Here is a 24,173-nt window from a genome sequence, read left to right as displayed (position 1 = left end):
ATTTACAGGAAAATACAATGCTTGATTGATCTTTCGCCTGTCCAACTAGGTGTACATGCACCACCTCCTGTTGTTCTGAATCATTTATAGAGTGGGGCACATGGGCCATGGTAGATGGGAGGTACCACTAAATCTCTGTTAAATGTGGGCGTTGGTTGCAATTGTTTGTTAATCAATCGGATGTCTAGGTCATTTGATAGGGGAGATCTACCCATCCATGATGAGGTCCACCGAATCAACAGGTTACCAGGAACTGGGTTGGGTGGAGCAAGGAAGCATTCTTTCTCTCATTAAGCAGCTAGAGTACCTTTCTTTTATCATCTAGCATTGACATTTAGGAGCCGTTTGGATTTGCGAAAAGCATGAGAAAGGAAATAGGGTTTCCCAGGGAACCCTCTTTCCCACGCTTCAAAACAATAGAAAAGCGTGGGAAAGTGTGTTTCCAATGCACAGTTTTTTTTTTCAACAAAATCTCCAAATTATTTTCTCACCTTACATCCTTGGAAAGCACATTTTCTTTCCTATCATTTCCCATTATTTCACATCACTGGCTATACAACATGTACAGAGCAAGCTTTTTCTGGAATTGTGTGTGGAGTCCACTATCACATGTTTATGAAATCTACTTGTTCCATCATGTGAACTCCCTCATCCCGGTTGAGCTTGTCTCATGAATGGATTGGATGTTTTATGCAGAACACTACGGGCCACACACACAATGTGGTAGATTTTAATTGTGGGCATCCCCATTCCAACTGTTTCCTGTGGTGTGACCCATCTATGTTTTGGATCGGTCTGATTTTTTGGGATAGGGGGTAAACTTGGAAGGGCCACACATTTATGGATGGAGTGGATGTGGGCCCCCGATCACGGTGGGCCCCACGCCTAATTGTTGTATAACCTCATTTTACAATAGTTGGAATTGGCCTCTTTATATGGAAGATATAAGGGAGGGAGGGAGGGAGGGAGGGCTCAAGTCCAACTGGTTGGACTATTAGTTATGGTTCACCCAGCCATGGCTCATCTAATCAGTAGATAAGGATGATTTTGGACTATAAGTTATGGTCCACTCAGCCATGGCCCACCTAATCAGCAGATAAGGATGATTTTTTTACTTTAGATGATCCTCATGGTGGGACCAACCTATTGGAAGGGTTGGATGTCACATGCACTTAATAGGTTGGATGTTATGCGTGGTCTTGAGACCTACTTATATATAAGCAACATTTGGTGGCATCATGTATTGGACGCCCTATCAAGGAAGATGTACATGCACAATATGATTGAGCCCCACCATGAAAGATGTATAAACCATCCAACCCGTACTTTAGGTGAGCCCCATCATGAAGGTTGGACGACTAAAAAATTAGGCTGATCCAACCATCACGTGGGTCACTGCATGAATTTAGAGGTTTTTGGTTAGTTATCCATTGTCTTCTATGGTGGGGCCCATTATAATATAGGCCTGATTTGTGGGGTATCCCATCACCATGAAGAGAGTCGTATTATGTGTGGGCTGAATAGTTTTTTGGTGTCAACTTCATGCTTTGTTTTAATAAATTTGCAATTATGTTTCATTAAAAAGATAAAAAAAAAATAAAAATGATTGGTCGTTTTTCTAGGGATGTAAGGTTGTATATTTCTTAAGAGCTTCTCACTCTTTTTCAATAAAATATAAACAATGTCATCTTTCAAAAAAGAAAAAAAGAAAGAAAAGCACATGGGAATAATCTTCCAATGCTTTGATTTTGTGCATGACCCTTGCACATGTGGGTCATGTCAATGGCTTTCAATCCAAACTCATTTTGCACTTCTCTGGAAGTTTGATTTTGCCAAACATCTGATTTGAAAGTAGGTCCCAAACTTTTTGAGAAAATGTTGGTAACTAAACAAAAATGAGCAGTAGTATTTCATTTCTTATGCTTTCCTGGAAACAAAGTTTCTCATGAAATGGTATTTCCTTTCCCACACTTTCCACAAATCCAAACAGCCCCTCAGAAAAAGACCTGCTCTCAAGAAATCATAATATTAATTTAGAAAGTTTGACGATTAAATCAAAGTTATTTGGGTAGATCTTGGGTCACTTTGGTGCGTGGTATGGGAACGGGGGTTTGCGGTGTGCCAGTTCTTCTAATATGTTGTATGTTAGATGTAGTATCATGTGTGTTGCTCAAGTACTTGCACTAAAGATGCAATGTAGTTTTATTTACAAATTGATAATGAATATATGAAACAATGAATGCTATTATTGTAGATCTAGATGCACAGTGTTATATTATATATTACTTTTTATTATTAACACTGTTATATTATGTGCATGCTATTGCCTTAGTCAAAGTATAAATCAAATATATATTTATGTTACAACTAAATCAACACTAAGAGTTATAAACACAATTTTAGGTCGGTAGAAACAACATTTTGGATCACAAATGACCCTTAGGGCCTATTTGGATGGTGGGAAAAAAAGAAAAGAAAAGAACAGAGATCTGTAATGATTATGCAATGATGATTTCCCAAGATTTCCCATGTTCATGGATTCCCATGGATTCCATTATGGGGTCTCGTTTAGATAACAAATGGAAATCCACATAAAGTCCTCACAAAAGTCACCTCATATATCGTTATAGTGTAATGATTGCATTTTGAAATCCCATTTTTCCTTTGCTATCCAAACATGTTGAAACATCCCATCATGGGGAAGAGTCATCCATTTTCTTTTCTTTTCCCACCATCTGAACAGGCCCATATATCCGATTGCATGATTTGGAATGGAAAACATAGATGGTTGGTGATTTAGGTAACACTGGATGAAGTACATGTGGTTAATCGATAATTAACAAATTCAATACTTAGCATTAGCTTCTAGCATATGAAACTAACATAAAAGGAGAGAATTGAGTTTTGGTTCTTTTGGTAGAGTTTACTTCAAAATTTAAAATCAATTCTCAGTTTTCTACAGGAAGTCGTGCACTACTTGATTCATGTGAATGATCTTTCTTGCTACTTGCGGTGGAGAATATCTTTCTTAATTTCAGCAATTATTTATTTTTTCAGGTATCAATCACAGGTAAGGGGATTGAGGAGAAGTTATCAGCTAAGCGCGACAAAAGCCATATTCTGTTTGGTGGGACAAAGATATTACAACATACCCCAGATAAGGTATTTCAGACAATTTCATTTTTGCTCATTGGATCTAACATACAGCTCGCTCACTCTTTTGCTTCTTTGGAGTCAGTCGATTCATCTTAAGACTCCTGATGGTGGTTGCTTGGCCGTTGTTCTGCGAACTGGATTTGAGACAAGTCAGGGAAAATTGATGCGGACGATTTTATTTTCAACTGAGAGGGTAAGCTCATTCTGATCTCCAATTAAAAGTTGATCACTGGGGGATAAAGGATGGTTTTCTTAATAATTTCTTCAATAATCTCAAATCTATTTGGCGTTTCAGGTTACTGCAAACAGCTGGGAAAGTGGGTTATTCATTCTTTTCCTAGTCGTCTTTGCCGTCATTGCTGCTGGTTATGTACTTAAAAAGGTACCTTAGAGATACATCATCTACCACAGATAACCTGGAAATTCTTTGCATGGAACCATGATCTGGGCTGTGCCTGTGATCTTAAGACTTATGATATTTCTCTATTCCTGCATCTTACCCTTTAAAATCTAACTGATATTGGCATCATTTATGCTGGTTGCTTGGTTTTTCTCTATCATATGATTCAAATTCCTGATGTAGGGCTTGGAGGATCCAACACGGAGCAAATACAAACTTTTCCTGAGCTGTTCATTGATTATCACCTCTGTTATCCCCCCTGAGCTTCCAATGGAGCTGTCAATAGCTGTTAATACATCTCTAATTGCATTAGCACGGCGTGGGATATTCTGCACAGAGCCATTCCGGATTCCCTTTGCTGGAAAGGTTAATAAGAGCAACTCTGAATAAGAATATTCTTCTCCTATTTTGTAATTATGGTTTTAATTGTCTGTACTCACATATGCTGTTTCAGCTTACTTAGTCTCTTGCCTGCAGGTCGACATCTGTTGTTTTGACAAGACAGGAACTCTTACGTCTGATGACATGGTACAGCAGTCAATGCAGTTGACAAAACTCATGTTAAGTTGTGTATAAACTTGATGTGTAAATTTCTGATATTTTCAGGAGTTTCGAGGAGTTGGTGGTTTGAACAATAGTTTGGACTTAGAATCAGATATGACTAGAGTTCCTGTCCGCACAGTGGAAGTTCTTGCTTCTTGTCATGCTTTAGTGTTCGTGGACAATAAACTGGTAAAACTTTTGCCATTTCCTTACGTTCATCTTATTTTTTAATAGTTTACTCATGTTATTACGGTCCGGTACATTAAACTGTATACTATCTATGTTGATTCATTTTAGGACAAGGTTCAATATGCACCATATTGGTCAGCTCGAATACTGACAAAAACAGATACCTGTCAGCCAATATGCACCATGTACTGGTCATATCAGTGCAAAATTTTGACAAAGTTAGTCTGCATTTCATCCATTCACAAAAGATGCATTTTATCAGTATGATATCTGTCAGCCAGTATTTTATACCATGTTTGGAAGGACTCCCTTTTGAGCATTTCATATACGCCATTTCTGACTTCTCTCCTAAGTTCATCACTGCTTGCAGGTTGGTGATCCTCTTGAAAAGGCAGCACTCAAAGGAATAGATTGGATATATACATCTGATGAGAAGGCCATGCCTAAAAAGTAAGCAATGTTTTTAATTTTCAGTTATGGGCTAATTATCAAACTGCAATTTTCTTATCCAGAATTAAAGAACTTTTTTTGATCGATAAAAGGAATGTCTCGCTGATTGTAATCAACCTATGTTATAGACTATTAGATAGCGCTTGATTGTAATCAACCTATGTAATTGTCTATTACATTGCGCCAGTGCGAATTTTATGCTCTCCTTGCCAGTCCCCAGATGGCTGTGTAAGGTTGGCGGTCAGTGTCAAACTTATGTCATAACTTCCAACATGAATGGGAGCAATATGACATTCTAAACTCTATGCTAGGGTGTGTTATGGCCCTTGATAGAGTGGAATGGCGGAAGAGGATTCATGTAGCCGACCCTAATTAGTCGGGATAAGGGACTTAGAGGATAATGATGATTAGGGGTGTCAACGGGCTGGGTTAGGGCTGGGCCAAGCTCTGTCCAAGCCTGATCCACATTTTTTCAATGGAAGTTCAAACCCAGCCCGGGACAGAGCTTGATCTGCATTTTTCAATGTAAGCCCAAACCCGGCCCGGGCCTGGGACCACAATGGGTCAAACTAGTCCAGCCCAAGCCCGGCATGGGCCTGGGACCATGACAGGCCAAACTAGTCCAGCCCAAGCCTAGCCCATAATGTTTATACAGGGCCTGGTGCCAGGCCACCATGATGGTTGGTGGTGGTGAAGGCTTACCTAAGGTACAAACCAGGGGTGGTTCGGTGGAGCCGCGCATATGCTATGATAGCACAAGGAAGCTGATCCTTGTGCCTGCCCTTGGGACGGTTGGCGTGTGGAATGTGCGTTAGGGTGTCTAGTTGCTGGTGCGCACAAAGAGAGGAGGCATGGGTTGGAGACTTGGAGGTGAGGGAGAGAGAGATGGAGATGGGATTTGCGGATTTTTATGGTATAAAGAAAATTATAAAATTGCCCTTTGAAAACCCTAACAGGACGGGCTGACAGGCTTTTGGACATGTAACCCAAGCTTGGCCCTCGGGCCTGATACTCCAGCCAAGCCCGACACAAGGTGGGTCAGGTCCAGAAGCTCGTCGGGCGAACCCAGTCCATAGATAGCCCTAATGATGATCGATAATGGGAATTTATTAACAGAAAGAGCAGACCTTTAAAAAAAAAAAAATGGTTAGAAAGAGCAAAAATTACAATTATCCATTAAGAAAATGGATAACAAGACCCAACAAGGAGACAAACAGGACACTTCTTTAGTAAGCGTGTGGCAATAGAATTCGCATCTCTCGGCATATGATAAAACTTTACCAAAATGCACGCCACTTTTTGGAAACATTTCTTCTTGAAGCATTAAACGCTCCAATTGTTCTCAATGTTGTGATGGAAATGAAACATTGTCTCACTGTCCAATATTGGAGACTGTTTAGGAAGAGATTGAATAAATATTGTATTCTCTATTCATTCTTTTCCATTACTTCGAAATTTTCTGAAAGCTATGTAGAGTTTTCATTTTTAGCACTAGTGTGGTGAGTTGAATTTGAGGGCAATTTTTAAATCTATTTGGGTTTTCTTGGGCCATTCCATTAAAATTTGGGTGTTTTCGTTAGATGTTGTGGAGGTGGCCCTTTAAAGGAGAGGTGAAGAATATTATGACATTTGTTTAGTGCTGAACACGAGTTGACTTCGAGTCGAGCTAGGCCAAGCTCTGCTCAGCTTGACCCCACCATCACCCAAGCTCGTGCTCAGCTCGACTCAGTCTTCGAGCTCACCCCTCTAGCTCACCTTGGCTCACTGGTTCGAGCCAAGTCGAGCTGGGATAGAGTCGGGTCGAGCGAGTTAAGTCAAGTCGGATCGAGTTATATGTTTTTTTTTTTTTTTAAATTTTTAATATTGTTTTAAAAATTATAATAAAATCATTAAAATGATAAAATCAAGATTGTTAGAACCGAGGTAAGTGAAGTGGCAGTGCATAGCAAGTTATTACAAGTTAACAAGTAACAACATAAGAATGTTTGTTTCCACGAAACCTTAAACCTACTCAATAGTCATCAACAATTTATTAATATGGTTCGTATGAGGAGCGCCTTCCTGGCCGACAAATAAGAGAGTTATCACCTTCATTTGAATCGGATCTATCGGCATTGCTTTCGTCATTCGATCAACTTGATGTGTTTCTAGTTTCTTAGACAATAGGAGATGTTTGTAGATCCGAAGGTGCTATCTTCTCCTAGATAATTGTTTACTTCTTCTGAATCAAAAGGTGATGAAACTTTACCTTCGTGTTCTTGTATAGACTTAGCTAACTTTTTCAAACATTCTTTATGAGCCGATCTATAAGGAGTTTCCAACATCTTATAGAATGAGGAGAGTCTGGAGAGAAAACTTTGATGTTTTATGCTCTTCTTACTTCCTGTACTGCTCGCCCTACCCCGACGTCATGTTGTCTTGGAAAACATCAATATCTGGATGCCTCCGCCTCTTCTCTACTTATCTTTAAGGCAAGTTTCAATTGTTCTTCTTCCAGAGCTTTTAATCTGGCGTTTTCCTCTTCTTCTTCTCTACTACTTCGTTGTACTCTCTTTATTTTTTAATTTTCGTCTATTATAATAGGCTTGTTATTATATTTTTTGTGGCTAGTTGAATTTGGTGTGAAGGGGGTGCACTTTTTCTTGTTTGAGTTCAAGAGAGCCTAAAATAGAATTCGTACTTCCTGAGGCATTGGGACATGGTTTTGCGTCTCCTCCTCGACCAGGTAAGTGTATTCTAAGCCGGTTTTTGTTCATGAATTTATCTCCACACAAACGACATTTAATCTTCATTCTTCTAGATGTTGGGGAGTAGACTTGGGTACCATAATCCCAAATGTCGGCAGATGGGTCATTAGATGACATTTCTGCACAAGGCCTTTTGTTAATAGAGAATTACTTTTTTAGGCGAAATCATGAAGCCAACATAATTTACAAGAAATAAATTATAATACGTTCAAAATTCAGATTCAATGTCAATTGTCATGTCATTCAAAAATAACAAAAATTAAAGTCTTACTGAATAAAATATGAATTATAACAACTAACAATATCAAAATGTGCTAAAAATTAAAACTCACCTTTAAACAGATGATGGTGCAGTCTTGTCTAGACTCTTGATTTTGTCCTCTTCATCATTCTCTTCATCAAATGAAATACTACCCCAAACTGGGCGCAACCAATCTTGTGTACAAACGAGCACTTTAATTATTTTAGGTGCAAGAGAGTTTCTATAATTGTTTATCACCCTACTACCGGTGCTAAATGCAAACTCTGATGCCACTGTTGTAATCGGAATTGATAAAATATCTCGGGCTATCAATGATATTGTAGAGTATTTTCCTTTACGAGCTATAGCCTTCCACCAATCTAAGATGTCAAATTCTTGGTTGGAGAGACCTTCACGATTGGCTTCTTGAGATGTACATCTAATTTGATTCATTTATTTGTTGACTTGCTTCATTTTATTTTAAGGCTTAGAAGTACTCATTTAGAAAATTGTCACCACCTACAGACGAAATACAACCACGTTCATGCATAGGTTGTATGTCCTGTGTTTTGGTAGAATTAACCACATAAGAAGAGTACAATTCTTCAACTGGCACACGAACACTGGATGTTTCAACTGTTGCCTTATTAAACAAATAAATTTTCTTATAAACGTAAGTAACCAACCCCATTTTGCAGTGAGGATCAAGGACTACAACTAATGCCATTAACAGGTGACATTCGCTCCAGTGTTTTTCAAAATTCACTTGCACGCTTAGTGCCATATTTTGAATATAATCTGGACCTATTGCGACACTTTTTTGAAGAGCATACTTAATCTTCCAAAGCTTTGGAAGAAATAGATTTGCCGTTGGATATTTATTTCCGGAAAATATCTTTGTGCAGTTATAGTAAACTCAAAGAAAACTATGAACATCTTCAGCCCTTCTCCAACCATCTTCATTAGTTAACCAAGCATATGCTTTGTCACGGACCGTAAATTCTGGGAATGCAAGTTTCAACTCGATTGCCGCATCCAACATTTCATATATTGAATTCTAATGGGTGCACACATCTAACTTAAATGTTTTTTGTGATCCAACATTCAAACGTTGGAGTATATCATTCCAAATACTAAGTCTTGATGGTGATCCCCTTATATACTTCATGCTCTCTTATGTTCTCAATCGTTTTGTCAATTATTTTGGCCCATCTTACACAATCAGGTTCAAAATGTGAGCAAAACATTTGACCTGGAAAACCTTTCCTCCAATATAAAGATTCTTTGTTGTCTTGAATTGGCTCCGCAAAAAAGAAATCACACCATCGTTTACAGATGCGTTATCTATCATGATTGACGATATCCTACTTTTGATGCCTCATTCCTAAAGACAACTGTATATGTAGTCTGTGATAAGTGATAACCAAATTGGTATGAGGGAGAGAAATGTGATGAAAATTTAAAATTATCTTACATAGATTCCAATATGCATCCACATAGTATGCAATTAGTGACATGTACCATTTCCTTTGGTTGGATGCTGTCTACAAGTCTGAAGTAAGACTTGTACGTGAGACTAAGATAGATGATAAAAGGGCTTTCATCTGTCTTCTCATTCATATACATCTTCATACATTCTCTTTTCATTGCAACCTGAGAGCTTTTCTCAAATTTGGGATTCAAGTATCTGCTATATTTGCTAAAAACTCTGCTCTTAATAAACCTAAATGGTTTCTCCTCAACAATAACTATTCTTGCAAACAATTCTTTTAGTTTATCTTTTTCAAACTTGTGAGTGATGAGAGTAGCTTGCTAGTCGCTTCGTCCAAATGAGGCAAACGTGAACAATTGTTGGCTTAAACGCAATATTTTTGGGCTCTTAGCACAATTGATACCGTGTATGCGATAATGTAAAGTTGATCCCCCAGAATGCTTTGCGAAGGTTGACTTGCAATGCTTACATCTAACCTTAGTAACACGGTTCACACCATCTTTTACCTCAACCTCTTCAAATCGTCCCAAATTGCTGATATTTTCTTCCCTTTATTAAACGTAATTGAATTTAAATTTTTCTCATCTCTTTGAACATCAATAACTAGAGAGGATGTGGGTCAAGTGACAGATGCACCACCACCAGGGGTAGTAGGGGATTCCTCACTAGCCATCTTTAAATATGAAGATAACAAAACACACGTAGGATATGCGAAGTTGGAAGGTGTCATTGTAATATGTGATTTGTAAGTGAGCATTCTCTAACGTCTCCTAAAATTTATTTTCACTTTTTATCTCATTTAATAATATATCATGTACTCTACTCATACAATTTACATGCAACTTGAAAATTCTGCAACATCTCCCCAAAATTGTCCAAATATATGTAAAAATTCCCTACTGTTTGAGTGTCATCACTATTATCTGTTATTCGGTGAGGGGAGACAATCAATCAGTTGAGAAGCATATATTCGGAGAATAAATTGGGTTGATGCACCGAATCTTGAACTCCATGTGAAATGTGTAAGCAGCATTTAGGTACATGATATATTACCAAATTGTCCATCTTGGACAATTTAAGAATTTATATATATAAAGAATCTCAAACCAATAATTGATTTGAATGCAATTTATTGTATATGAATTCTTAAACGTGTAGGTAGAGTATTAAATTCATTTGTCAAGTGTCAAGTGGGGTCGCTCTAAATCTAATTGATTTGTGTTTAATTGAAGTATACAACTATGAATTATATATTTAATATATGATTTGTAGTTGAATACTTGACTTAAGTATAAATCAAATTCAAGTAATCAACTACAAGTCTACAAAAGTCCAGAATTTTCTAATTCAAGTAATCAACTAACATAGTGATGGGGACATCAGAGGACCTACTCGGGTGTATCAGAGGACCTATTCGACCACCCACATCAGCGCAACTTTCTTTGTGAATGCGAGACGAGTTCCAGATGGGGCCTGCCAGGCTATTTTGAAGACCTCACATGCATTGGACATGCATCAGGAAGACCCAACTTTGGGATGATGCATGTGGGCTGCTTAAGAGATCATTTTAGATATATGATTTCTATTTCGTGTTGATCCGACCGTTGAATCTTGTCTATCAGGCCATCGGGCCATCAAATCTTTTAGATTTGAGCCTTTTGGACCTTGATCTTGCTTTCTTTATGTTTTTTTTTTTTTTGGTATTTTTATGAGTTATTTGATGGTTGAGATTGATAATAAATGTTTTAGTTTCCTTATTTTGGATGATGAGACACTTCACTAAAATGAGTGGCATAATTATAATTATGCTGGATTTTTAATTTCGAATTTTTAATTATAAAAGCACAGGGGAGGTGGAGTTTCAACCCTAGTGGAGATTTGAAAAGAAAAAAGAAGAAGAGAGAAGCTCTCTTGTGTGAAGGAATTTTCCTTCTTATTTTCTAGGGTTTTTTGAGAAACCCTCCATTCCAATTAAATTGTGGAAGGGTAGAAGCTTGTTTGGTGGTGGATTTCCCAAGGTACATCCATCTTATTTCTCTTCTTTGAAAATGTTTGTGAGAAACCCTCCATTCCAATTGAATTGTGGAAGGGTAGAAACTTGTTTGGTGGTGGATTCCCCAAGGTACATCCTTCTTATTTCTCTTCTTTGAAAATGTTTGTGAGAAACCCTCCATTCCAATTGAATTGTGGAAGGGTAGAAGCTTGTTTGGTGGTGGATTCTCCATGATCCATCTTTTCTCTTCCCCTTCTTCGAAAGGTATTCTTCTTCTTACATCCTTTCTCTCTCTTCTTCGAAAGTTATTATTCTTCTTCTTCTCGTCTTCCTCTTTTCCCTTCCATTACAACCTTCTAAATCCTATACCTTCAATTTTCAAAATCCTCAATTCCCATGAACCCTAATTTTTCAAATTTCAGATTTTCCCCTTTCTAACCCAAATAATAAAACCTACAAATCTCTCCCTTGAGCGTGGAACGTGTCTATGCTAAATTGGAAGTTCTATCCTTCCATCGAGCCTAGTTTTAATTGATTTATGTGATTTCTTAGCACGCGGGCATGCGATTTAGGTTAAATCATATTTTATTTCCTATCGTTGACTCTTAATTACTTGGTGGGTTAGCATATTTTGTTAATTGAATTACTTTATGGACTCTTTCATAGTCTCCATGTTGCATGCTAGCATTAAATCACGTGTCCTACATCACATAGGTAATTATTCAAGTAATCAACTAACAAGTCAAGAATTTTCCAATTCAAGTAGTTCGACTAATCAAATTCAAGTAATTCTAGAAATTTTCAATTCAAGTAATTCAAGTAATCAGGCTTGACCCAACCCGACAGAATCCAAGCAGCTTCCTGTCTATCGCAGCCCAACTTTGACCCAACCTGACACAACCCAAGCAGCCCCCTGATCATCCTAGCCCAACCCTGACCCAACCCAACACAACCAAAGCAACCCCCTGACCATCCTAGCCCAACCCGATGTAACCCAACCGGCCAACCTTGACCCAACTTGACATAACCCAACCCGACACAACCGAACCAGCCCCCTGACCATCTGAACCCAACCCGACGCAACCCAAGCACAACCACATAAATAGACATGCCAATGGATTCAAACATACCTCTTTGGTTCTTGAAGAGGAGAGAGAGAGAGAGGTGGGGTCTCTGCCTCTCGCCGGGTGGTGGGATCACTGCTGGCTTGCCGCTCAGGTAGGGTGAAAGGGTAGATTTATGTTTTAACTTTTACTTGTATATATATATATATATATATATATATATTCGAGCGAGTCAGGTTCGAGCTTGGTTTCGAGTCGAGTCAATTCGAGCTTTACCTAGCTTCAACTCAACTCAATTTTTTCGAACTACAGGTTTTGGCACTCAAATTGACCCGAACCAGTCTGCGAGTCGAGTCGGTTTGAGCGAGTTTTTCAAGCTAGCTCGACTCGTGTTCAGCTCTACATTTGTTGACATCTGATCTTTGTTGAGGAAATTGGAAAGCGTGGTGCAAATGTATCTTCAACAATGTAGTTGAGCCAGTTGGAAAGACAACAAAGAAAGGAAAACTAAGAGAAATAAAATAATTCGGGCTATCATTTGGCTGAAAATTTTGGGAGTTGCTCCACCCAACTTGCATTCATGTGGAGCTAGTAGCTAATTCTGAAAGGGAAAAACATACACGTCTGTGGGGAATGGATGCGGTGTAGCCCACCTGTTCAGGACTTACACTAAGGGTGGCTGAACTGATGATTAATCTGGCTGTACAATCAGATTTGTCTTATCGTATGGCCTCTCCAGTTAGGCCGGATGGCCATCTCTGACTTTGCAGTCAGGTGGTTCCCACTGTACACTTTGCTTTTGTTTGTCATGGATATCTTTTTATTGTTCGTTTGTTTTTTTAATCCTTTGATTAACAACTTCTAGAACGGTTGGTTAGTAATGTGGAAAGATATTGTTGAACTAGGGAAGAGGTATGATAATCAAAATAGTGGGCTAACTGTCCATTGTGGGGAAAGAATGTGAAAAGGAATCTGGTTTCTACTGGGCAGAGGTGCTAAAATTTGCTTTTGGATGGGTGCATGAGCAGATGATGAACCTTTAGTGGTGTCCTCTGAGGAATTGTTTGAATCGGCCATAGACAAAGATGCAAAAATTCATGGTTGTTTCGAGATGTGGGAGATTCAGTGGCATGGAATATCAGAACGTGGAGGAATTTGTTGCATGAGTCTAGTATATGTTCGCCAACCTTCCAAGTAAGCTGCATGAGGTACACATTGGTCCTTCGTTAATAGATAGGAGAACTTGGAAGTGGTAAAGCTAGTGTAACTTCTCAGCAAAAACTTTTTTGAAGGTGTTGACGGCAAGAGAGAGACCAAGTCTGCCATGCTTGTGTGGAAAGCTTGGTCCTGCCGAGGGTCAAAGCTTTTGCATAGGTCATTACAACAAATAAGATTCGTACATTAGACAACCTAAATAAATGCATATGGCATTCCCTTATGTGTGCTTCATGTGTTAGAATGAAGAAGAATTGGTAAATAATCTATTCTTTCAGCGTGAGACAATTAGAAAAGTCTGGAATCATTTTCTCACCTTATCTGGGTTGGCATGGTCTTTCAAAAATTCAATATGTTGTGTGGTGCTCAAATGGCTTGTTGAGCCATTTATGGATCAAAAGGAATCTTTGTGGAAAATGTGTCATTTCAGATTCTTTGAGGCCTGTGGGAGGAGCAAAATTCTAGGATATTTGAAAGCAGCGCTACATCTGCAGATTCTTTGAGGCCTGTGGGAGGAGCAAAATTCTTTGATTCTGATTTTTTGGGGAGTTAGGAGAGATTGTAGTCACATTGCAAAAATAGTTTGTCTTTCTTTTAGTCATTGTTGATTGATTTGTGTCCTAGTAGGTTTGATGTTTATGTGACCTTGTTAGGTCTTGATCTTCATGATGTACTGATTTTTTGAAATTAATAAATTTGTCAATCCTAAAATAAAAAAAATAAAAAAGAAAGAAAGAAAGAAAAGAAAATGTAAGTAGTAGCTTGTTTGTCAAGGGGTATGAATAGAGGCATGTAGAGACTTTTATGGTTAAGTTGAATGAATGTTTTTCTCTCGAGAATTTTCTCAAAAATTCTATTGATTGGAATTCACCAAGGGTACAAGGCTCTCAAATCTATGGTGAGATGCCAGTAATTCTTTCCTTCTTCCTTGTCTCTTAGGGCCTGTTTGGGAGTGTGGATTTAAAACCCCTTGGATTTGAAATCCTCTTGCTATGTTTGGCACCATAGATTGAGAACAACTTAAATCCAAAAGTAGCTATTCCTAGTATATTTGCAAGGGTTTGAATTTAATTACTAAATTAACTTTAATATCTCTAATTAGTGAACTTGTGTTTTTTTTGACACAATGGTTGTAATAAGCCCGCTGAAATATATACTTTTCTAGAAAATGATGAAATTTCTTGGATGGGCCACAAACACAAGATCATGTCCAAGTGACTAACCAACGATTTTTAACCGTTGATTTACATGGACAATGTTTGGACGGTGTTGATCATCATATTAAAGTAATTAATGGTGATGCCATTAATAATCTAATTGTTTTTGGATATCATTAGTGGGCCATGTGCCCAATAGAATAATAGTACGGTGACACACATGTTACACATGCAACTATTGAAATGATTTTAGGTGTGATCCAAGCTCTCACCGTGGATTTCAAACCCCCTCTTTGAGGGGATTTGAAACCCCCTGGATTTGAAACCCCCTGTTACTTTATGCTACCAAACAACTAGGGGATTTGAAACCCCCTCAAATCCTCTCAAATCCCCCCAAATCCATGGTGCCAAAGTGTCCCATGTCAGAATTCCTTTTTCTTTTTCATATTTTTTTAATCGGCTTGGCATAAGAATTCTTGTCCTTTAGCTTGATGTGGTCCTTGCTTTTCTTTAATGCAATCATTGTTATATCATTTGTCGGAGTATCCCTGATTTTATTAAAATATCCCTGAATATTATCCGTATCTCCAGCTCGGTGATATGAATAACATTAATAGTGATACTGATAACATTGGTAGTTTTAGAAATTCCAGGTATCAGTGATATATCACTAAGTATTGCCAATGTATCGATATCGCTAATATTTTTGACTACGTATTGCAGGTGTTGCTTGTATCACCAATGAATTGATATCATCGATATTTTCGGCTATGTAAATTCTAGGTGTCACTCGTATGGCCAATGTATTGGCGATGTTTGGATAATATCACCAGAAATCTGTTTATTAAAAGAATTTTCATTTTAATTTTTTTAATGGGGGCATGGTTGTATGTAGTGTTCAAATTGTTGACGATAATATTGATCATATCACAATATTATCGTTATCGCAACATGGGCGATATCGAGAATACAGTCTTTCGTTTCCTTTTCAGTTGTCGATGATTTTTCTGCAAAATATCGTGTGTTGTCAATGTTCTGAAATATCGATGGATGTTTGGATGGAAGGTTGGGATGGATGGGATGGTCGGATTGGTTTGTAATGACAAATGCTTTAAGGACCCCATTAAATGGAAAATTGTTATGTATGCATTATTTTTGCAATATTTTGATTCATAAATATGCAAATGTGTATTTTAGCATCTCCTGAAGTTACACCGAAAAATTCCATCGATTTTCCCATGTTTCCCCAATGTTTCTCTGTATTTTCGGTTATCGGCCATTTTGATATTGTTTCCCTATCCTCGGCCAGTGAAACTTGAAGCGAAACCGATACTTCGAACATTGGTTATATTAAAAGGGGAAAAAAATGTGTGGATATCTTCTTTTTGCAATATTTTTCTTATTGGTAGCTTCCTTTTGCGATCGTGAAACTGAAGGTAATTTTTCTTGTATCTCTTTTGCCCTTATGATCAATTTTGTTCTTCTATTTGAACTGCAGGGGTGGTGGTCAAGCTGTGCAAATTGTGCAAAGACACCACTTTGCATCCTATTTAAAGCGGATGGCAGTTGTTGTTCGTGTTCAAGAAGAATTTTTTGCCTTTGTGAAGGTTTGTTGGTTGCATCTTCTTTCTTCTGCATACACTGTATCCTCAGATCAAGTTCCATAGCTAATATTTGATGACTTCTCAATTAAATACTGTGAGATCACAAAGTTGTAGGATACTGGTTACTGGATGACTGGTATCTATACATTTAATATCTGAATAAACTTTTAGGCAATTAAAATTTTATGCTCAGTGGACACTGGATGGCCAGAAAATTATATTTAATTTATGGTTAAGAATTGTTTTCACCACAGGTACAAAAAGTTTTTACTTTTCGGAAGAATACATGACAATAATTTTCTAAAATATTTATTACATTTGTGTGCCTTCATGCTGAGTGGTTGGCCTCGCAACCAGTGTTTTAAATATCGACGACATCAGCCGATATATACCACAATATATCTTGTATCCCACATATGCGATACGAAATACACAAGGAGTGGGATATATCCCAATGTTCGATCCAGTGAGGATTTTTTATTTTTGATCCTTTTTTTTTTTCCTGTAAATCATGTTAAATCAGTGTCCAATTGTTAGAAATTCATGATTTTTTATGCTTGGATTGGAAGTTTCGCTTTCGAAATTTGGAGGACATGGGCCAAGTTACAGAAAATTGAAAAAAACAAAACCAAAATTTCCCAATTTCGCGCAAATCAGTTGCAATAATTGTGTTCAAACATAAAATCAAACATGTATGTAACCTGATCTAGTGATTCTTCTTTCGCTTTTGAATGTTTTGCTTGTGTTTTCACACATCGTCTTACATTTATAAATTATATGATTAGGCTTTGAATATACTTACATCAATTCAGTTAGACAACACATAGATTAAGACCTCATATAAAGAAAACCTATTATGCGCACTTGTTTTTTGTGATGTTTTGATTTATAAGTGTGTATTGATCTCTTTTTAAACAATCGTTGAAGTGTCATTGAAAAACACGACCAATTTCCTAATGTTTCCCCATGTTTCCAACTACAACGATACATTATGTGATACAACCGACATATCCCATGCGATAACTGATACGTATCCGTATCCCAAGGGTGCGATACATAACGCGATACCGATATTTCGAACACTGCTCGCAACTGCCCTTCCATGACCCTAGCTTTCTTGCTTGCCCTTTGGGGTGTGCAGAAATTAGTTGGGCCGGGGTTCTATATTGGCGGTACCATGCTGGCATGTTAGTGATGTCAACATGAGCCTCTACCATGGCTGGTTCAAAGATCTCAGGTAAAACTGGAAGTTAATGTTTGGTGGGTAGCTGATCATAAAGCTTTTGCCAATCGACCGTTTAAAAGAACCCCAAATTGTTGGGATAAAGACTAAGATGACGATAATGACAACGATGGTGACTTCTTAGCAAGAACCGGAAGGAGTTTATACGACTGTTCTTCTAGGATGCTGACTAGATCTGTGATTTCACAAAGAAAATGCTAGAATTTGAGTTACGAGATAATGGAAGTGGAAAAGAGAAAAAAATGCGCGTTCTTCAAATGTTTGATTTGAGTAAAACCTATGAGAATGGTCTTCATTTTCAATTCAACTTGATTCATAAATTTTATCACTGTTTCAATTTTGTTTTTTAACGTGTTATTGTCGCTTTTTACATGTAAATGTTTTAAATGATAGTACTAGACATCTATTGTTTGGCTCCGGAACCAACTCTTCCTGGACGTACGGTATATGCACATTACAGTGTATGTATCAGCATCAATCTGGATGATTTAATGTGTTGTTGGTGATATTTACAGAAATTTAGTTGTATTATTTGTGTCCAAAATTGATATGCAACGATAGTTATGATATATATCTAATATGATGGGGTGTATCACATAGGACAATATATATATATATATAGAATCATGCTCCCCTGCGCACCTACGTACGTGTGCACCTTTGCACACATGCCATGGGTGTCTAATCTGAACGGTCCATGTGATGCAGAATTCCATAAAACCCCATGTGATGAATTTTCACCCTGATCTAATATTCTGGTGGGCCATAGCAAAGAGAAATGCAAATCAAGGGAGGAAACTGTTTTCATTTTTCATGGCCCACCAAAATTTTAGATCAAAGTAAAACTTGGGCCCAAGGGTTTCAGGAGGTGCTGCTTCACATGCACGGTTCAGATTTTAGATCCACATCACGTATGATGGGTTCTCAAAAAAGTTCGTACGTAGTACGTACGAACTGGTTCGCAGGTTAGCGTTTCCCTGTATATATATATATATATATATATATATATATATATATATATATATATATATATATATTGAAGACACAGGGTGTCCCCACCTCTTTTTTTGAATTGAGACTAATCCCTACGGATACACGCAATCACATTTTAAAAGATGGTCATGAATGAATTTATTAATCTAGCACTTCTGCCTGAATAACGAACAGTGTAAATGAGGCTATTGGTTAAAAAACTACAAGTTTTAGCATTTTTCTTTATGATGATCCTTCTTTACACTCCTTGAGTCTTTTCTTGCAGGGTGCACCAGAAACTATCCAGGACAGGCTTATTGATTTGCCACCATCATACATTGAGACCTACAAGAAATATACACGTCAAGGGTCTCGCGTTCTAGCCCTTGCATACAAGTCTCTTCCTGAAATGGCGGTAAGCATGATTCCTGCTTTAATCATCATTCAATTTCCTTGAAATAATAAAAGCTTTCCTGGCAGACTTTCAGTAATAGCACCAAATCGACTTTTAGTTGAATGTGTTGGTGGAAGCTATGGGGCCCTTCACTTTCAAAAAACAATATACGTTTTCTAAAAAGCACATTTTGCAAATAGGAAGTGGGCAGGGATGTGCTAATATGAAGGAATTACTGATAACAGCAACTGTCTTTGTGGCTGGTAATGGAGGATTTACTACTTGATAATCAAAACTTACTGAATATCATTTTGATTCCTCCTGGATGAGTCATTCCGTGCAATTTTATGGTCTAAAATATCGATGGTGACCTCCAAAAATTGGTTGCCATGGATCAGTTCACAGGATTATACCTTTTGAACATCCACCCTAACAATTGCAACATGGTTGCTTCATCAGTGATTCACACACAACATGTTTTGCAATCACCAAGCAGGTCATTCATGTGCAACACTGGAGCCAATGTCACTACACAGGCTTTATCTGTTTATATTTTTTGGTGATTAGATCTAGTTTCTTCTTTAAAGGTTGTCTTCTCAAATGTATTGAGGGAGGCAAGTGAGTTTGTTGATTTTCAAACGGGGGAGTGAATAGAGGTTCACTCTTGATTGGCTGGTTGTATCCTCTTCCTTAAGTTTTATCTTTGTTTTCTTAATGAGTTCAATCATCTTTTGAAAAAAAAAGGGGGAAAAACTTTAATGCGGGGGCATTTTCACACCGGGCTCGAGTGGGGTGGCCTATGGGATGCAGGGGCACACTCCGGGATGGTGGCCCATGTGAGGTGGAACCCATGTGATGTGGGGCCCACGAGGGGGGTTCAGCCAAGGTCCTAACCCATGGGATGTGGGGCCTGGGCTGTGAGATAATAGGATTGATTCGCCATACTCTATCAGTTCGAGCTTTTAGAGCAAGTGGCTAATTGTCCTGCATCAAAACGGTATCAGAGTGGGAGGTCTTGTGTTTGAGACTCCTCACCAGGGGTGATTAATGTAGGGGCATTTTCACACCGGGCTCGAGTAGGGTGCCCTGTGCGATGCAAGGGGCACACTCAGGGTGTGTGGCCTGTGTGAGGCGGGTGGCTCGTGTGAGGTGGAACCTATGTGATGTGGGGCCCATGAAGGGGTTTTGGCTGAGGTCCTAATCCATTGGATGTGGGGCTTGGGCTATGAGATAAAAGGATTGATTCGCCATGCTCTATCAGTTCGAGCTTTTAGAACAAGTGGTTAATTGTCCCGCATCAAACTTGCCACATGATCTTGGAACGGATGCCATGGAGAGTTCTCAGAGACGAGAAGAAAGCTCGTGGAAGCAAGTAGAAAGCTCATGGACGCGAGAAAAAAGCTTGCGAAATGTTGATCTCAAACATTCAAAAGGTAAAAGAACTCAGCATCACCGAGGCCTACCCTCAGGTAAATCTCGCTCCCCTTTGTCAGCAGCCTCATCTCAAAGATCTAGCAAAGGTAGATGGGATCGACATCCTTCCTTAGAGTCGGGACGATCTCGTTCCCATTCGCGAACAAATTGAAGCAAATCCTCTGCAGCTCGTAGTTTGTCTTCTAATCGAGATAACTCCCTCAATCTAGATGGAAACTTCATTACGAATCCATTAGTCCAAAGGTTCTCAGCAGGAATCAAGATGGCCATGCTCTCCTTCGGCTAGAAGGCATCCCGGGAAATGACTCTGGTCGGGAGCTCGATGAAGGGTGGACTAGGGTCAAGAGGAAACAAAGAAAAGCGGTAACGATAAATCAATTACCAAAAGGGTGCCTCCATTCAATCCCCTTCGTTAGTTTCTAACCTTATATGTTGATAATTTCCTGGAAGAATGGATGGAGATTCACTTCAAGCGAGTCTTCAGGAGATTTGGGGAAGTCAGAGAAGTTGTTATCCCCAAAGAAAGAGGAACAACCTCTATTAGGGGTTTCACTTTTGTGAGATTCAACTTTGATGAGGAGTTGAAGAGAGTTGTGGAAGGAATGACTAGCAAAAAAAATTTATGGTAAGAAAATCAGGGTAATATAGCTTACTTTGTGAATGTTGAGAAGGTCTCCGGTAGTGTTATCGAGATCCCGACCCAAAGTTTGTTTTGCCTCCCAACTAAGGTATTTAAAATTGGTTACGTAACGGTAACGGTTATATACGTTACGGGGTCGTAACGGTTGTTCTAGAAAAAACAAGCCATAAAAGCCTTATAACGATCCATAACGACCCTGTAACGAGCTTGTAATGGACTGTAACAGCCTTGTAACATTCCTGTAACAATTTTCAAAAATTAAAAAGAGCAGTAACGGTCGATACGGGGGCCATAACGGTCCGAATCACAACTAGAGCTGGGCATCGAGTCAAGTCTGACCGAGTTAGGGCTGACTCGACTCGATCTGGTTTTGAAATATGCTTAACCCGAACTCGATCCGACTCGATATTGAGTCCAGCATGCTTGACTCGATCCGAGTTCGATCTGGCCTGGACTGATCCAGACCGAGTTTGATCCAGTCAGAAGTACCGAGTCGGGTCGAGTTGGCACTGAGTCGGATTGAGAGATGAGGGGCGGAGAGATTGAGAGAGAGGAGGAGGAGGGTGATGGTGGTGGGTGGTTGTCGGGCTTGGAAGATGAGGAGGATGAGAGAGAGAGAGAGAGAGGTCGCGCTTGGAAGATGAGGAGGATGAGTGAGGGACAGAGATTTTGGGATCGGGTTGGGGTAGGGTGCAACGGGTAGGGTTAGAGAGTCGGTTCTAACTGGATCGAGTTTCGGGTCGAGTTACTAGGTAACTCGAACTCAACTCGGTTTGAGTTCGGATTGGGCGAACCCTACTCGGTTCGGACCGACTCATTCATTCGGTTTGAGTCGAGTCGGATCAGAACGAGTCGGATGAGTCGAGTTAGCCGGATCGAGTCGTTCGGTGCCCACCTCTAATCACAACGGTAACGGTGGTGCCCGTTACGGCCACCGTTACCACACCTTGCTCCCAAACCCTCCCATCTCCTCCACAAGTTAGGGGTCCTGTTTCTCTTCCCTCAGATCACTTAGGTAAATCCTACATTGATGTGTTGCGATGGAACGACTCTCTCCCTCAGTCTTCAGAGGTTCCGAATGCTCCACCTCCCCCCCGAGCCCCATCTCTTGTTCCTTTACCTGCTCCAGATTCGCATCCCCCCTCATGACTCACACTCCTTTCTACCCCTTCAGTCTTTTCCCCCTTTTTCTCCCGCCCTGTGAAGGATGCCTTCCTATTTTAGTGTCTAATTTCATCACAGACAAATTCCAATGGTTGTTAGTGGTTTTTTGTGCAAGGGATTCTCCATGAATGACCTTTCTGATGGTTCCAACACTTTTGTTCCCTCTCTGAATATTTTTATGTCAGTCGATACATCTCAGAGGAAGTAGTTTGGGTATTGTTTGCCCCTTCTTCGAATCTGGAGACTATTCTATCCATCGCTTCCTGGAACATGGTGGGACCTATGCTTCGAATGTGCAAATGGTCGGAATGGTCCAATTTTGGTGTTGTAGATGACTAGTTTTCTTTCTCTAGACTCCCTCTCGAGTTATGGTTTGAAGATTTCTTCTTAACTTTGGGACTAGGTTCTTTTGTGGGAGAGGTGTTGCAGGTTCATCAAGAGACTAGGAGCTGGGCAGATATCCGATTCACAAGAATGCTCACATAAGAGTCAAGAAATCGAGGGTCGTTCCTAATTCGGTGAAAGTTCTGGTGGGTCAATCTGAGGTATCTGTGGTGGAAATCAGGATCGAATGTTTCTTGGCTGAAAAACGGATATAGGTGGGGAGGAAGGAACACCAGATTGGGAGACCCAGGGGCTACAACAACGATAGACTCCCATGTGCCGCAGGCCCATACAAGCGTGCAACACCTCTCAGGACCTCTCCGTTCTGAATGAAGGACACGTTGGAAGACGAAAATCATCACAATCGGATTTGAGATCTTTCGTCTCTTGCTGGCAATCTTGAAAGATGTTTTGCTTCCTTTGAAATCTCACAAAAAAAATGCTTTTTCTCGCAAGATGTCAGGCTCCCCTCCAAATCCGGTAATTTTGGATCATTGAAATATCTACTCCGTCCTCCCTCGATCAGATAAAGACGCCTCGGGAGACTCCCATATCTTTTCCAATCCTGCGAGATTAAATCTCAGCCCTTCACGTGACGTCCTCTCTGAAGAAAGAGACTCGTGTCAAGACCTTTTGGCCTTTTCTCATAAGATGAGGTCAGGAGACTCTGTAATGCCTCCCATCCCCAGTAAAATCGTATTGACTTCGGAGGACCTCTTTCAAAGTGAAATATGTACTTTTACAATGTGTCGACCATCGCATTGTTCCCGCTTGAAGACGAGCTGGCATGCTCTTAAGGTGTCGGATCATGATTTAAATCCTAATCAGCCCAGCTCTGCTGAAGAAGTTTTTGATCGTCCCTTCCTCTCCGAAGTTAATAACCTCCTCTCAGATATGAATGAAGTCCCTCTCAGTATGGCAGAAGGAGCTTCCCCCATCCGCGTTTATCTTGATTTCGAGTAAGCAAGTTTAGATATGCGAATGATGGGCAAATCCCTCGACAATTTTCACATCCCTCGATGATCGAGACTCTGGAGCATTGTGGTGGAGCTGATTTCTCTCTTCCTGGTAACTTGATTTCCCCTCCCCACCCTCTTCTTACTTTAGATGTTTTTTTCTACTCCTCTTTCCTTATGTCATGTCAGTCATGATCGGTCCCTCTAGGAAGTCCCTGTGGTCCATCCTATTAGCCAGGTTAACTCGCTTGCCATCATCCCAATCCAGCAAGATTTTCCATTCGTTGAAAAGGGAGAGTCAATGTTGGGCCAGACGATCCTGGAGGATGCCATGACGATCTCTCCTCTCAGGTCAGAGTGTGGTCCTAACACCTGTTTGCTGGATCGGGGAGATTTTCCTCCTACCCTTATACCGGTGGAAGTGATGGAGGGCTTGGTTGAGGACAAAAAAGAAACGCTGGGTCAGGGAAGCGGTTGGCCACGTCGTTAGACTTCTTGGAGTAGTCTTTGGTAATTGCGATGAACACTACATAGACTTATTCAAATTAGTAGCAGAGAGGGGAGTGAAAATCACAGTTGAAAGTATGGCTCATTTCTCTCCCCCAAGGCCATTGCAAATGAATAGCGAACTCCAGAGACTAGGAGTGGAATCTTCAGGGTTGACAGAATCAATCCCCAGAAAACAGAGAAAGGGGTGAGTGGTTAAAAAAGTTACCCAATGAAGATCATGTCATG

At 39.6% G+C, this 24,173-nt stretch overlaps 1 protein-coding gene across 2 annotated transcripts in view; it reads left to right on the top strand.

Moving 5' to 3' along the window:
• LOC131231956 (probable manganese-transporting ATPase PDR2) overlaps positions 1 to 24,173 on the top strand; it is a 52,734-nt gene that overhangs the window by 18,028 nt on the left and 10,533 nt on the right. For both annotated transcript variants that reach the window (XM_058228378.1, XM_058228379.1), the window contains exons 8-16: positions 3,058 to 3,162; positions 3,239 to 3,349; positions 3,452 to 3,538; positions 3,740 to 3,922; positions 4,034 to 4,084; positions 4,163 to 4,288; positions 4,659 to 4,738; positions 16,146 to 16,254; positions 18,753 to 18,881. In XM_058228378.1, the coding sequence (XP_058084361.1) occupies positions 3,058 to 3,162; positions 3,239 to 3,349; positions 3,452 to 3,538; positions 3,740 to 3,922; positions 4,034 to 4,084; positions 4,163 to 4,288; positions 4,659 to 4,738; positions 16,146 to 16,254; positions 18,753 to 18,881 (981 nt within the window). The remainder of the gene's footprint in view (positions 1 to 3,057; positions 3,163 to 3,238; positions 3,350 to 3,451; positions 3,539 to 3,739; positions 3,923 to 4,033; positions 4,085 to 4,162; positions 4,289 to 4,658; positions 4,739 to 16,145; positions 16,255 to 18,752; positions 18,882 to 24,173) is intronic.

This window comes from Magnolia sinica, chromosome 17 (assembly GCF_029962835.1).
Source record: "Magnolia sinica isolate HGM2019 chromosome 17, MsV1, whole genome shotgun sequence".
In the NCBI taxonomy this organism is placed as follows: domain Eukaryota; kingdom Viridiplantae; phylum Streptophyta; class Magnoliopsida; order Magnoliales; family Magnoliaceae; genus Magnolia; species Magnolia sinica.
The sequence above is the reverse complement of the archived record's forward strand: the minus strand, read 5'-3'. Positions and strand labels throughout refer to the sequence as shown.